Source organism: Corvus hawaiiensis, chromosome 28 (genome assembly GCF_020740725.1).
Source record: "Corvus hawaiiensis isolate bCorHaw1 chromosome 28, bCorHaw1.pri.cur, whole genome shotgun sequence".
Classification (NCBI taxonomy): Eukaryota; Metazoa; Chordata; class Aves; order Passeriformes; family Corvidae; genus Corvus; species Corvus hawaiiensis.
Window position 1 is genome coordinate 5,742,331 of NC_063240.1, and position 14,732 is coordinate 5,757,062.

Sequence of the window (14,732 nt, forward strand, 5' to 3'; positions counted from 1 at the left end):
CCTTTTCCCCCCAAAATTCCCATTTCCCTCCCCAAAATTCCCATTTTCCCCCCCTTTTCCCCCCAAAATTCCCGTTTCCCACCCAAATTCCCCCTTTTCCCCCCCAAAATTCCCATTTCTCCCCCAAATTCCATTTCCCGCCCAAAATTCCCATTTCTCCATCAAATTCCCCCGTTTCCCCCAAAAATTCCCGTTTTCCCCCCCCCAAATTCCCCCATTCCCCCCAAATTCCCCATTTTCCCCCCCCAAAATTCCAGTTTCCCCCCAAATTCCCCCTTTTTGCCCCCCAAATTCCCGCATTTTCCTCCCCGAAATTCCCATTTCCCCCCTCCAAAATTCCCATTTTCCCCCCATTTTCCCCCCTAAAATTCCCGTTTTCCCCCCCAAATTCCCCCTTTTCCCCCAAAATCCCCCATTTTCCCCTCCCAAAATTCCCATTTCCCCCCCAAATCCCTGAATTTGGAGGGGAAAAAAGGGGGAATTTGGGGGAAATGGGGGGCAAGAGGGAGGAGATTTTTGGGGTGTTTGTGGGGGATTTTGGGGAATTTTTTGGGGGTGGGAATAGGAGGGACTTGAACAGAAATGGAGTAAATTGGGAGGAATTTGGGGGAAAAAAGGGAGAAATGGGGGGCAAAAGGGACGGGGTTTCTGGGATGTTTGTGGGGGATTTTGGGGTGGGAATAGGGGGGATTTGGAGGGGAAATGGGGGGAATTTGGGGGAAAAAGGGGAGAAATGGGGGGCAAGAGGGAGGGGATTTCTGGGATGTTTGTGGGGGATTTTGGGGAATTTTGGGGATGGGAATAGGAAGGATTTGGAGGGGAAATGGGGGGTGCCAAAGGAGGGGATTTGGGGGGATTTTGGGGTGGGAATGGGGGGATTTGAACAGAATGAAGTAAATTGAGAGGAATTTGGGGAAAAAAAGAGGAGAAACCGAGGGAAATGAGGGGCAAAAGGAGGGGATTTGGGGGGGATTTTGTGGGGGATTTTGGGGTGGGAATAGGGGGGATTTGAACAGAAATGGAGTAAATTGGGAGAATTTGGGGAAAAAAAAGGAGAAACCGAGGGAAATGAGGGCCAAAAGGAGGGGATTTCTGGGGGATTTTGGGGTGGGAATAGGGGGGATTTGGAGGGGAAATGGGGGAATTTGAGGGGAAAAAGGGGAGAAATGGGGGGCAAGAGGGAGGGGATTTTTGGGGTGTTTGTGGGGGATTTTGGGGAATTTTTTGGCGGTGGGAATAGGAGGGACTTGAACAGAAATGGAGTAAATTGGGAGGAATTTGGGGGAAAAAAGGGAGAAATGGGGGGCAAAAGGGACGGGGTTTCTGGGATGTTTGTGAGGGATTTTGGGGTGGGAATAGGAGGGATTTGGAGGGGAAATGGGGGGAATTTGGGGGAAAAAGGGGAGAAATGGGGGGCAAGAGGGAGGGGATTTCTGGGATGTTTGTGGGGGATTTTGGGGAATTTTGGGGATGGGAATAGGAAGGATTTGGAGGGAAATGGGGGTGCCAAAGGAGGGGATTTGGGGGGATTTTGGGGTGGGAATGGGGGATTTGAACAGAAATGAAGTAAATTGGGAGGAATTTGGGGAAAAAAAGAGGAGAAACCGAGGGAAATGAGGGGCAAAAGGAGGGGATTTGGGGGGGATTTTGTGGGGGATTTTGGGGTGGGAATAGGGGGGATTTGAACAGAAATGGAGTAAATTGGGAGGAATTTGGGGAAAAAAAAGGAGAAAACCGAGGGAAATGAGGGCCAAAAGGAGGGGATTTCTGGGGGATTTTGGGGGTGGGAATAGGAGGGATTTGGAGGGGAAATGGGGGGAATTTGAGGGGAAAAAGGGGAGAAATGGGGGGCAAGAGGGAGGGGATTTTTGGGGTGTTTGTGGGGGATTTTGGGGAATTTTTTGGGGTGGGAATAGGAGGGACTTGAACAGAAATGGAGTAAATTGGGAGGAATTTGGGGGAAAAAAGGGAGAAATGGGGGGCAAAAGGGACGGGGTTTCTGGGATGTTTGTGGGGGATTTTGGGGTGGGAATAGGGGGATTTGGAGGGGAAATGGGGGGAATTTGAGGGGAAAAAGGGGAGAAATGGGGGGCAAGAGGGAGGGGATTTCTGGGATGTTTGTGGGGGATTTTGGGGAATTTTGGGGATGGGAATAGGAAGGATTTGGAGGGGAAATGGGGGTGCCAAAGGAGGGGATTTGGGGGGATTTTGGGGTGGGAATAGGAGGGAATTTGAACAGAAATGGAGTAAATTGGGACGAACTTGGGGGAAAAAAAAGAGGGCAAACCGAGGGAAATGAGGAGCCAAAAAGAGGGGATTTGGGGCCGAAAACGGGGCGGCATTTGGGGCTGGCATTTGTAGGGGATTCCCAAGGGCAAAGCAGAGCTGCCTTTTTCACGTCCAGCACCATCCCCTGCCCTCCTCCCTCACCGTGGCCACCTCCCTTTGTCCCCTGGCCAGGACATGTTCGGCTTTTTCGGCAGCCTGGACACCAAAGGCACCAACTACAAGTACGAGGTGCCGCTGGCAGGGCCCGCGCTGGAGCTGCACAACTGCATGGCCAAGCTGCTGGCGCATCCCCTGCAGCGGCCCTGCCAGAGCCACGCCGCCTACGGGCTGCTGGACGGCGCCGACAGCCCCGACAGCGAGGCCACCGTGTGAGGGGCCAGCGCTAGCCCAGCCCCGCTGGCCAGCCGAGGCTGCCCGGGGACGCGGAGGGGACGGGGAGAGAGAGAGAGAGAGGGAGGAGATGGGGGGGGCGGGGGGTGGGGGGGGGGTTGGGGTCAGTGCTTGTGGTCCTGGGTCACCTCTTGTGGTCCTGGGTCACCTCTTGTGGTCATTTGTTTCCTCTCGTGGCCCTTTGTCGCTTCTGCTGGTCCTTTGTCACCTCTCGTGGCCCTGTGTCCCCTCTTGTGGTCATTTGTCCCCTCTCGTGGCCCTTTGTCACCTCTCCTGGCCCTGTGTCCCCTCTCGTGGCCCTTTGTCACCTCTCGTGGTCCTTTGTCACCTCTCCTGGCCCTGTGTCACCTCTCGTGGCCCTTTGTCACCTCTCCTGGCCCTGTGTCATCTCTTGTGGCCCTGTGTCATCTCTCCTTGTCCTGTGTCCCCTCTCGTGGTCTTTTGTCCCCCTCTCCCTGCCCTGTGTCCCCTTTCCTGGCCCTGTGTCCCCTCTCGTGGTCCTTTGTCCCCTCTCGTGGTCCTTTGTCACCTCTGCTGGCCCTGTGTCCCCTCTCGTGGTCCTTTGTCACCTCTCGTGGTCCTTTGTCACCTCTGCTGGCCCTGTGTCCCCTCTCGTGGCCCTGTGTCCCCTCTCGTGGTCCTTTGTCCCCTCTCGTGGTCCTTTGTCACCTCTCCTGGCCCTGTGTCATCTCTTGTGGCCCTGTGTCCCCTCTCCTGGCCCTGTGTCACCTCTCCTGGTCCTTTGTCCCCTCTCCCTGCCCTTCGTCCCCTCCTCCCATCCCTGTGTCACCCCCAGGTCTCGGGGATGGACGTCGTGGTGTCCCTGGCTGTCCCTGGGCTGTCCCTGCTGTCCCCGGGGTGTCCCCGGGGTGTCCCTGGGGTGTCCCTGGGTGTCCCCGGGGTGTCCCTGGGTGTCACTGGGGTGTCCCTGGGGTGTCCCTGGGTGTCCCCGGGGTGTCCCTGGGTGTCACTGGGGTGTCCCTGAGGTGTCCCTGAGGTGTCCCCGGGGTGTCCCTGGGGTGTCCCTGGGCACCCGCGCTGGCCGTGGCTCTGTGGGCAATGAGAAGACTTTTCCTGACTTGTGGGGTCTGTGGTGTTTGGGGGTCCCCTCTGCCGGCCCCGTGTCCCCCCCAGTCATGGGGATGGGGGTCCAGTTGGGAGCACTGGGAGCACTGGGCAGTGCCAGTTTGGGGCACTGGGTGGCACTGGGAGCACTGGGCAGTGCCGGTTTGGGGCACTGGGAGCACTGGGAGCACTGGGCGGTGCCAGTTTGGGGCATTGGGGGGCACTGGGAGCACTGGGCAGTACCAGTTGGTGGCACTGGGGAGCACTGGGCGGTGCCAGTTTGGGGCATTGGGGGGCACTGGGAGCACTGGGCAGTACCAGTTGGTGGCACTGGGGGGCACTGGGGGGTACTGGGCAGTACCAGTTTGGGGTACTGGGAGCACTGGGGGGTACTGGGCAGTACCAGTTTGGGGTACTGGGAGCACTGGGCAGTGCCAGTTTGGGGCACTGGGGGGCACTGGGAGCACTGGGCAGTGCCAGTTGGTGGCACTGGGGGGTACTGGGCAGTACCAGTTTGGGGTACTGGGAGCACTGGGCAGTGCCAGTTGGTGGCACTGGGGGGCACTGGGAGCACTGGGCAGTGCCAGTTGGTGGCACTGGGGGGCACTGGTGGCACTGGTGCCGTTACTGGGCGATACCAGCTCGGGCCACTGGGGGGAGCTGAAGGTCCTGGCCCCGCCCTTCTGCGTCTGACGTCACCCGGCGCGGTGGGCGTGGCCTCTCAGGCCGCCTCCTATTGGCGCATTTCCAGCCAATCAGCGGCGGCGCGCGGCGTTTGAACGGGCGGGATGAGCGGAGCGTGAGCGGGGGGGGGAACCGGGACCGGGATATCGCGATAGGGACATCGGGATATCGGGATTGGGACACCGGGATATCGGGATAGGGACACCGGGATATCGGGATATCGGGATTGGGACACCGGGATACCGGGATAGGGACACCGGGATACCGGGATACCGGGATATCGGGATTGGGACACTGGAATATCGGGATATCGGGATTGGGACACCGGGATATCGGGATAGGGACACCGGGATACCGGGATATCGGGATTGGGACACCGGGATATCGGGATACCGCGATAGGGACACCGGGATATCGGGATATCGGGATTGGGACACCGGGATACCGGGATAGGGACACCGGGATACCGGGATCTCGGGATTGGGACACTGGAATATCGGGATATCGGGATTGGGACACCGGGATATCGGGATAGGGACACCGGGATACCGGGATATCGGGATTGGGACACCGGGATATCGGGATACCGCGATAGGGACACCGGGATATCGGGATATCGGGATTGGGACACCGGGATACCGGGATAGGGACACCGGGATACCGGGATCTCGGGATTGGGACACTGGAATATCGGGATATCGGGATTGGGACACCGGGATATCGGGATAGGGACACCGGGATACCGGGATATCGGGATTGGGACACCGGGATATCGGGATACCGCGATAGGGACACCGGGATATCGGGATATCGGGATTGGGACACCGGGATACCGGGATAGGGACACCGGGATACCGGGATCTCGGGATTGGGACACTGGAATATCGGGATATCGGGATTGGGACACCGGGATATCGGGATTGGGACACCGGGATACTGGAATATCGGGATTGGGACACCGGGATATCGGGATATCGGGATTGGGACACCGGGATCGAGATCGGGATATTGGGATAGGGACACCGGGAGATCGGGATTGAGAAACCGGGATATTGGGATATCGCGATAAGGACACCAGGAGATCGGGATTGGGAAACCAGGATATCGGGATACCGGGATTGGGACACCGGGATATCGGGATATCGGGATTGGGATACCAGCACTGGGATAGGGACACCGGGATTCAGAGCGGGGGTCACAGGGAGCGGGGAGGAAACCGGGAGCGGGGCCACGACACCGGGGCTGTGGAGGGACAGCGGCACCGGGAGGGGACAGGGAGGTCACGGGGGGCACCGGGAGGGGATAGCGGGGTCACGGGGGGCACAGCGGCACCGGGGGCACCGGGACCGGAACGGGGCCGCCAGCACCGGGGGGGGACACGCGGGCACCGGGGGGGACACACGGGCACCGGGAACGGCACCGACACCGGGGGGACACACCGGCACCGGGGGGGGGGACACACGGGCACCGGGGAACGGCACCGACACCGAGGGGACACACCGGCACCGGAGGGGGGACACACGGGCACTGCCGGGGGACACTGGGACCGGAGGGGGGGGCACCGGGAGTGGGGGACACTGGGACCCGGACTGGGGGACACAACGCGACCCGAGGGGACAGCAGCGCTGCCGAGGGGACCCTGGCACCGGGGGTGGCACCGGGGGTGGCACCGGGACCGAGGGGGGGGCTGGGGTGGTGGGGCTGCTGCACGACACTGGAGACCCCAACCCGCGGTGTCCCCCGGTGGTGCCGGTGGCACTCGCGTGTCCCCGAGGCGTGGCCGTGGCCCCGGGGGGTGACCCCTGTCCCCGGTGTGGCCGCAGCTGTGCCCGGGAGCTGCCAGCGCTGGACGAGGCCGCGGCGCGGGGGTGCCGGCGCTGCCTCGGGCTCCTGCTGCGGGCACGGGTGAGCGGGGCCAGCGCTGGGGACAAGGCTGGGGCCAGCCGTGGGTGCGGGGCCAGCCGTGGGCGCGGCTGTGGCACCCCGTGGTGGCCCCGGCAGCGGTGACAGCGCTGTCCCCTCCCCGCAGGAGCGGCTGGCACTGGAGAGGGGCGGGACCCCCACCCAGGGTGAGGTCCCCAAAGTGTCCCCTCCTCAGCGGGGACAGTCCCGGGGGCGGGGGGGAGGGGGGAAGCAGAGCCGGGCGCTGACCCTATCTGTGTCCCCCAGAGCCGGGCTGGCCCAGGAGGGCTCTGTCCTTCCTGTCCGAGGATGGCACCGATGGCAGCGACTCCTCCGTGTCCCTCGGGGCCAGCCCCGAGGCCGGACCCCTCAGCAGCACCCGCAGGTCCCTCCTGGACGAGCCGGGTGACCGCTGTGTCACCGCGCTGTGGCCGGGCTGGCCCCGAGAGCCCCGCGGGCACCCAGCTGTCCTCTCGGCACCCCTCGCCTCCAGCACGCTGCTCTCAGAGCGGGACCCCGTCCGGGAGCGACCCCCGAGCCGCATTTTAGGGGCACGGACGGGGGGTCCCAGCTTTGGGGACATCGCTGTCGCTTGTCCCCAGCTGGCTCCCGGTGTGTCCCTCAGGCAGCACCAGCGCGGGGTGTTGGGGACGCACGCGGTGTCCCCGAGGTCGCCCCTGCTCCGCGGTGGCCTCGGCAGCTGCTCGGTGGCACCTCAGACCTCCGGTGGCATCGCGGGTGGCATCGCGGGTGGCATCCCGGCTGCTGCGGCTCAGCACTGTCCCTTTGTCCCCATCACGGGGGTGCCAGAGCCGGGGCACGGGGACCCCGCTGGCTTTGGGGACAGCAGCAGCCTCGGCGACAGCACCGAGTGCTTCGTCAGCGCCTTGGAGTCCCCGGAGCGCAGCGAGGCCGGGGGGACTCAGCCCGGGGGTCCCCCGGGAGGTGCAGCCCCTTCCCCACCGGGGGAGGATTCCGGGGCTACCGTGGATGTCGGGGGGCTCCTTGCCCGGCTCGGGGCTTGCAGCCTCCGGGGGTCCCCGCCCTGCTCCCCGCGGTGCCTTGGCGACCCTGGCGATGTCACCGCGAGGGGCCGGGACACCCTTGGCGACCGTCACGTCACCCCCAGAAGCCGGAGTCGCCTGCGGGCGGTGGCAGCGCGGCTCCGCTTGGCTTCCTCCTCTTCCTCCTCCTCCTCCTCCTCCTCCTCCTCCTCCTCCTCCTCCCTCTTCCCCGAGTCGCTCCCGATGCCCCGGAGACCCCCCAGGCTCAGAGTCCCCAGGGCCGCTGTCACCTCCCCCTTGGGTCGCTGTGTCCCCCCAGGGGACGGGGATGTGGCCGCTGGGGAGGCAGAGGGGACCGGCGGCTCTTGGGGTGACACCCAGATCCTCCCCGGGTTGTCCCCAGGGGGTGGCAGCGCCCCCAAATCCGGTCCCACGGTGCTGCTGGGATTTGGGGACAAGGGACACCCCCAAAACTCCTCAGGGTCGGGTTCCACGGTGCTGCTGGGATTTGGGGACAAGGGACACCCCCAAAACTCCTCAGGGTCGGGTTCCACGGTGCTGCTGGGATCTGGGGACAAGGGACACCCCCAAAACTCCTCAGGGTCGGGTCCCACGGTGCTGCTGGGATTTGGGGACAAGGGACACCCCCAAAACTCCTCAGGGTCGGGTTCCACGGTCCTGCTGGGATCTGGGGACAAGGGACACCCCCAGGACTCTCTGTCACTCGCCCGGGGCTCCCCCAAACCTAGCCCCAAGGTCCGGCTGGTCACGGGGACCCGGGGACACCCCCAGAAGTCCCCGTCGGTCACTCGGGGTCCCCTCGGTGCCACCGGGATGCTGGAAGGTGGCTCCGGGTGGCAGCAGCGCCCCTCGCCCTTGGGGACATCCCGGTCCCGGTGGCCCCACGGGAGTCTCAAGCACCCCCTGGCCCCGCGGCCACCTGGCAGTGCCAGCGGCGAGCTGGGGACACCCTCCGTGCCACCGTCACCCGGTGGCGAGCTGGGGACACCCTCCGTGCCACCGTCACCCGGTGGCGAGCTGGGGACACTCTCCGTGCCACCGTCACCCGGTGGCGAGCTGGGGACACCCTCCGTGCCACCGTCACCCGGTGAGGAGCTGGGGACACTCTCCGTGCCACCGTCACCCGCCGGCTGTGCCACCCCACGCTCCGAGGGGCACCGGGAGGACGTGGCACGGGCACAGACACCCGCGGGCTGTCACAGCCCTGGCGACACAGATGCCACCAGCAGCCCCGAGGGTGGCACCGGGCGCGGTGGCGGCGTGGCCGCGGTGGCACCGCTGTCGCTCTCCGTCACCGGGCAGACGCGGCCGCTCCACCGGCGGCGGCTCGAGCGCCCGGCCCGGGGCCACCGCCCGGGGTGGCCCGAGGGTGAGTCCGGGGGACAGGACAGCCCCGGGTGGCACCGCAGGGATCCCCCCCGGAACCGGCCGGGGGTGGGTTTGGGGTCATTGGGATGGGAATGGGGCTGGACCAGGGGGTTTGGGGTCATTGGGGTGGGAATGGGGCTGGCCCAGGGGGTTTGGGGTCATTGGGATGGGAATGGGGCTGGAGCAGGGGGGTTGGGGTCATTGGGATGGGAATGGGGACTTTGGGGCCATGGGGATGGGAATGGGGGGCTTGGGGGATGTGCTGGGGGGGAGTTGGGGTCGTGGGGATGGACATTGTGGGGTTTGGGGTCATGGAGATGGGAATGGGGCTGCTCCAGGGGCTTTGGGGTCATTGGGATGGGAATGGGGCTGGACCAGGGGGATTGGGGCCATTGGGATGGGAATGGGGATGGACATTGTGGGGTTTGGGGCCATTGGGATGGGAATGGGGCTGGGCCAGGGGGTTTGGGGTCATTGGGATGGGAATGGGGCTGGAGCAGGGGGTTTGGGGTCACTGGGATGGGAATGGGATCTTTGGGGGCTGTGGTGGGTGGGTTGCAGTCATGGGGATGGACATTGTGGGGTTTGGGGTCATTGGGATGGGAATGGGGATGGACATTGTGGGGTTTGGGGTCACGGGGATGAGGCTGTGCCAGGGGGTTTGGGGTCATGAGGATGCGGCTTTTGGGGTCCCGCTGACGGGCATTGGGCACAACGGGGCCGCCGCGGGGCTCTGGGGGCTGCGCTGACGGGCACAGGGCGCTCCCAGCTGCCCCCACAGCTGGCACTGCCCCGCAGGGCACAGCCCGGAGCTGGTGGCCGCGCTGAGGACCGGCCACATCCCCGACTGTGCCCAGGACGAGCTGGCACTGACCAGGGAGTTCGAGCGGCCGGAGCGCGGCCGGCCCTGGCGCGAGGGGCGGCTCAAGTCCAGCTTCAATTACCTCCTGCTGGACCCCAGGTGCGGGCACCTCGCTGCCACCCCGTGCCAGGGCTCAGAGAGGGTCCCCAAAAAAACGGGGATTTTGTCCCTTTAGGGTCACCCGGGACCTGCCCCGGCGCAGCCCCGGCCTGAGCGCGGCCGAGCGCTTCCGGAGCTTCGTGGGCGCCGTGTTCTACGTGGGCAAGGGCACGCGGGGCAGGGCCTGCTGGCACCTGCGCCAGGCGCTGGCACAGCTCCGGCGCGGCACGGCCAGGGTGGGCACAACGGGGGAACGGGGTGGGAGAGGGAATGCGGTGGGAATGGGGGAATGGGGGATTGGGAGTGGGGGAATGGGGCTGGGAATGGGGGATTGGGGGATTGGGAGTGGGGGAATGGGGCTGGGAATGGGGCTGGGAATGGGAATGGGAATGGGGGAATGGGAATGGGAATGGGGGATTGGGAGTGGGGGAATGGGATTGGGGGAATGGGAATGGGGGAATGGGGGATTGGGAGTGGGGGAATGGGGCTGGGAATGGGGGATTGGGGGAATGGGGCTGGGAATGGGGGAATGGGAATGGGGGAATGGGATTGGGGGAATGGGATTGGGGGAATGGGGCTGGGAATGGAAATGGGGGAATGGGGCTGGGAATGGGGGATTGGGGGAATAGGGGAATGGGAATGGGGGATTGGGACTCGGGGAATGGGACTGGGGGAATGGGGCTGGGAATGGGGGATTGGGAATGGGGGATTGGGAATGGGGGAATGGGGCTGGGAATGGGGGATTGGGGGAATGGGGCTGGGAATGGGGGATTGGGGGAATGGGAATGGGGCTGGGAATGGGGGAATGGGAATGGGAATGGGAGAATGGGGCTGGGAATTGGGGAATGGGAATGGGAATGGGGGAATGGGAATGGGAATGGGGGAACGGGAATGGGAATGGGGCTGCGAATGGGATGGGAATGGGGGAATGAGACTGGGAGTGGGGGAATGGGGGAATGGGAATGGGAATGGGGCTGGGAATGGGGGAATGGGAATGGGCTGGGAATGGGGGAATGGGGGTGGGAGTGGGGGAATGGGGGAATGGGGGTGGGACTGGGAATGGGGCTGGGAATGGGGGAATGGGACTGGGAATGGGGCTGGGAATGGGGGATTGGGGGAATGGGGGAATGGGAATGGGAATGGGGCTGGGAATGGGATGGGAATGGAGGAATGGGGCTGGGAATGGGGGAATGGGAACGGGATGGGAATGGGGGATTGGGGGAATGGGGCTGGGAATGGGGGAATGGGGGAATGGGGCTGGAAATGGGAGAATGGGACTGGGAATGGGGCTGGGAATGGGGGATTGGGGCTGGGAATGGGGGACTGGGAATGGGGGAATGGGGGTTGTGGGGCTGGGAATGGGGGACTGTGGGATTGGGAATGAGGGGCTGCACTGGGGGCTGGAGGTCAAGGGATTGGGAGTGAGGGGTTTGGGGCCGCGGTGCCGGGCACGGGGCTGTCCTGGGGGATTTGGGGCCGCGGTGCCAGGCACGGGGCCGTCCTGGGGGATTTGGGGCCGCGGTGCCGGGCACGGGGCTGTGCCAGGGGATTTGGGGCCGTGGTGCCAGGCACGGGGCCGTGCTGGGGGATTTGGGGCCGCGGTGCTGGGCACGGGGCCGTGCTGGGGGATTTGGGGCCGCGGTGCCAGGCACGGGGCCGTGCTGGGGGATTTGGGGCCGCGGTGCCGGGCACAGGGCCGTCCTGGGGGATTTGGGGCCACAGTGCCGGGCACGGGGCCGTCCTGGGGGATTTGGGGCCGCGGTGCCAGGCACGGGGCCGTCCTGGGGGATTTGGGGCCGCGGTGCCAGGCACGGGGCCGTGCTGGGGGATTTGGGGCCGTGGTGCCAGGCACGGGGCCGTCCTGGGGGATTTGGGGCCGCGGTGCCAGGCACGGGGCTGTGCCAGGGGATTTGGGGCCGTGGTGCTGGGCACGGGGCCGTGCTGGGGGATTTGGGGCCGTGGTGCCGGGCACGGGGATGTGCCGGGGGATTTGGGGCCGTGGTGCCAGGCACGGGGCCGTCCTGGGGGATTTGGGGCCGTGGTGCCGGGCACGGGGATGTGCCGGGGGATTTGGGGCCGTGGTGCCAGGCACGGGGCTGTGCCAGGGGATTTGGGGCCACGGGGCCATGCCGGGGGATTTGGGGCCACGGGGCTGTGCCGGGGGATTTGGGGCCACGGGGCTGTGCTGGGGGATTTGGGGCCGTGGTGCCAGGCACGGGGCCGTGCCGGGGGATTTGGGGCCACGGGGCCGTGCCGGGGCATTTGGGGCCGTGGTGCCAGGCACGGGGCTGTGCCGGGGGATTTGGGGCCGTGGTTCCAGGCACGGGGCCGTGCCGGGGGATTTGGGGCCACGGGGCCGTGCCGGGGGATTTGGGGCCACGGGGCCGTGCCGGGGGCTTTGGGGCCACGGGGCCGTGCCGGGGGATTTGGGGCCACGGGGCCGTGCCGGGGGCTTTGGGGTGGCGGGTGACAGCGCCGCTGTCCCCAGGGCTGCCCCAAGGTGCGGCGCATCCTGGAGATCTGGGCTTTGGGGCACGGCGTGGTGCCCCTGCTGTGCTTCCAGCACCGCGTGCCCGCCGAGGCCTTCACCCGCGAGAGCTGCATGCTCGAGGCGCTGGGTGAGCCCCGATGCCAACCGCGGCCCCAGAGCCCGTCCCCAACCCGAGAGCCCGTCCCCAACCCCCCAGACCCCATCCCCAACCCACAGAGCCCATTCCCAACCCCACAGAGCCCGTCCCCAACCCACAGAGCCCATTCCCAACCCACAGAGCCCATTCCCAACCCCACAGAGCCCGTCCCCAACCCACAGAGCCCGTCCCCAACCCGAGAGCCCGTCCCCAACCCGAGAGCCCGTCCCCAACCCACAGAGCCCGTCCCCAACCCACAGAGCCCGTCCCCAACCCCACAGAGCCCGTCCCCAACCCCACAGAGCCCGTCCCCAACCCACAGAGCCCGTCCCCAACCCACAGAGCCCGTCCCCAACCCACAGAGCCCATTCCCAACCCACAGAGCCCATTCCCAACCCACAGAGCCCGTCCCCAACCCACAGAGCCCATTCCCAACCCCCCAGACCCCATCCCCAACCCACAGAGCCCATTCCCAACCCACAGAGCCCGTCCCCAACCCCACAGAGCCCGTCCCCAACCCCACAGAGCCCATTCCCAACCCCACAGAGCCCGTCCCCAGCCCCACAGAGCCCGTCCCCAACCCACAGAGCCCGTCCCCAACCCACAAAGCCCATCCCCAACCCCACAGAGCCCGTCCCCAACCCACAGAGCCCGTCCCCAACCCACAGAGCCCATTCCCAACCCACAGAGCCCGTCCCCAGCCCCACAGAGCCCGTCCCCAACCCACAGAGCCCGTCCCCAACCCACAGAGCCCATTCCCAACCCACAGAGCCCATTCCCAACCCACAGAGCCGGTCCCCAACCCCACAGAGCCCGTCCCCAACCCACAGAGCCGGTCCCCAACCCACAGAGCCCGTCCCCAACCCGAGAGCCCGTCCCCAACCCGAGAGCCCATCCCCAACCCACAGAGCCCGTCCCCAACCCACAGAGCCGATTCCCAACCCCACAGAGCCGATTCCCAACCCCACAGAGCCCGTCCCCAACCCCACAGAGCCCGTCCCCAACCCGAGAGCCCGTCCCCAACCCCACAGAGCCCGTCCCCAACCCCACAGAGCCCGTTCCCAACCCACAGAGCCCGTTCCCAACCCCACAGAGCCCGTCCCCAACCCACAGAGCCCATTCCCAACCCACAGAGCCCATTCCCAACCCACAGAGCCCGTCCCCAACCCCACAGAGCCCGTCCCCAACCCACAGAGCCCGTCCCCAACCCACAGAGCCCATTCCCAACCCCACAGAGCCCGTCCCCAACCCGAGAGCCCGTCCCCAACCCGAGAGCCCGTCCCCAACCCACAGAGCCCATTCCCAACCCACAGAGCCCGTCCCCAACCCACAGAGCCCATTCCCAACCCACAGCACAGCTCAGGGGGTCCTGGGGCTGACCCCAATCCCCATGGGTGCTGCCCTTGACCCCATGGGTGCTGCCCTTGACCCCACGGGTGCTGTCCTTGACCCCACGGGTGCTGTCCATCCCACGGGTGCTGTCCTTGACCCCACGGGTGCTGTCCATCCCCATGGGTGCTGTCCTTGACCCCACGGGTGCTGCCCTTGACCCCATGGATGCTGTCCTTGACCCCACGGGTGCTGTCCATCCCCATGGGTGCTGTCCTTGACCCCATGGATGCTGCCCTTGACCCCATGGGTGCTGCCCTTGACCCCACGGGTGCTGTCCATCCCCATGGGTGCTGCCCTTGACCCCATGGGTGCTGCCCTTGACCCCATGGATGCTGCCCTTGACCCCACGGGTGCTGTCCATCCCCATGGATGCTGTCCTTGACCCCATGGGTGCTGTCCTTGACCCCATGGGTGCTGTCCGTCCCCATGGGTGCTGTCCTTGACCCCATGGGTGCTGTCCCCCAGGCCTGCAGCCGCTGACCAACGCCCGCCGGGGGCCGTGCTACGGCGTGGCCGCGGCCTGGGCGGCCGAGAGGCGCCGGCGCCTGGGCGTCCTCCTGCTGCACCGCGCCATGGGTGTCCTGCTGGCCGAGGGCGAGCGCCAGCTGCGGCCTGAGGACATCGCCGGGGGACGCTGAGCACCCCAGGGGGACGCTGAGCACCCCAGGGTGACACCGAGGACACCTGGGGGACACTGAGCACCCCAGGGTGACACTGAGCACGCCTGGGTGACATCGAGGACCTCAGAGTGACACTGAGCACCCCAGGGGGACACCGAGGACCTCAGGGTGACACTGAGGACACTTGGGTGACACCGAGGACCTCAGGGTGACACTGAGCACCCCAGGGGGACACCGAGGACCTCAGGGTGACACTGAGCATCCCAGGGTGACACTCAGCACCCCATGGGGACATTGAGCACCCCAGGGTGACACCGAGGACCACAGAGTGACACCGAGGACCACAGAGTGACACCGAGGACACCTGGGGGACACTGAGCACCCCAGGGTGGCACTGAGGACCCCAGGG

General features: G+C 65.6%; 2 protein-coding genes across 2 annotated transcripts in view; both read left to right on the plus strand.

Annotated features, from left to right (window-relative positions):
- BABAM1 (BRISC and BRCA1 A complex member 1) overlaps positions 1-3,426 on the plus strand; it is a 5,570-nt gene extending 2,144 nt beyond the window's left edge. The window contains exons 3-4 of the mRNA XM_048287554.1: positions 1,241-1,262; positions 2,362-3,426. Of these exons, the coding sequence (XP_048143511.1) occupies positions 1,241-1,262; positions 2,362-2,661 (322 nt within the window). The 3' untranslated portion in view covers positions 2,662-3,426. The remainder of the gene's footprint in view (positions 1-1,240; positions 1,263-2,361) is intronic.
- Positions 3,427-4,299: 873 nt separating this feature from the next.
- Positions 4,300-14,436, plus strand: ANKLE1 (ankyrin repeat and LEM domain containing 1). The gene is made up of 8 exons (XM_048288087.1): positions 4,300-4,543; positions 6,252-6,333; positions 6,458-6,497; positions 6,598-8,724; positions 9,522-9,684; positions 9,761-9,920; positions 12,173-12,302; positions 14,169-14,436. The coding sequence occupies exons 1-8, from the start codon at positions 4,533-4,535 to the stop codon at positions 14,339-14,341; spliced, it is 2,886 nt and encodes a 961-aa protein (XP_048144044.1). The 5' UTR covers positions 4,300-4,532; the 3' UTR covers positions 14,342-14,436.
- The last annotated feature ends 296 nt before the right edge of the window (positions 14,437-14,732 follow it).

Bases quoted from the DNA above. Each gene is read 5' to 3' on its own strand.
- ANKLE1 (XM_048288087.1), top strand. The intron at 6,498-6,597 runs GTGAGGTCCCCA...TGTGTCCCCCAG, and splicing joins GGGCGGGACCCCCACCCAGG to AGCCGGGCTGGCCCAGGAGG. The intron at 12,303-14,168 runs GTGAGCCCCGAT...GCTGTCCCCCAG, and splicing joins CTGCATGCTCGAGGCGCTGG to GCCTGCAGCCGCTGACCAAC.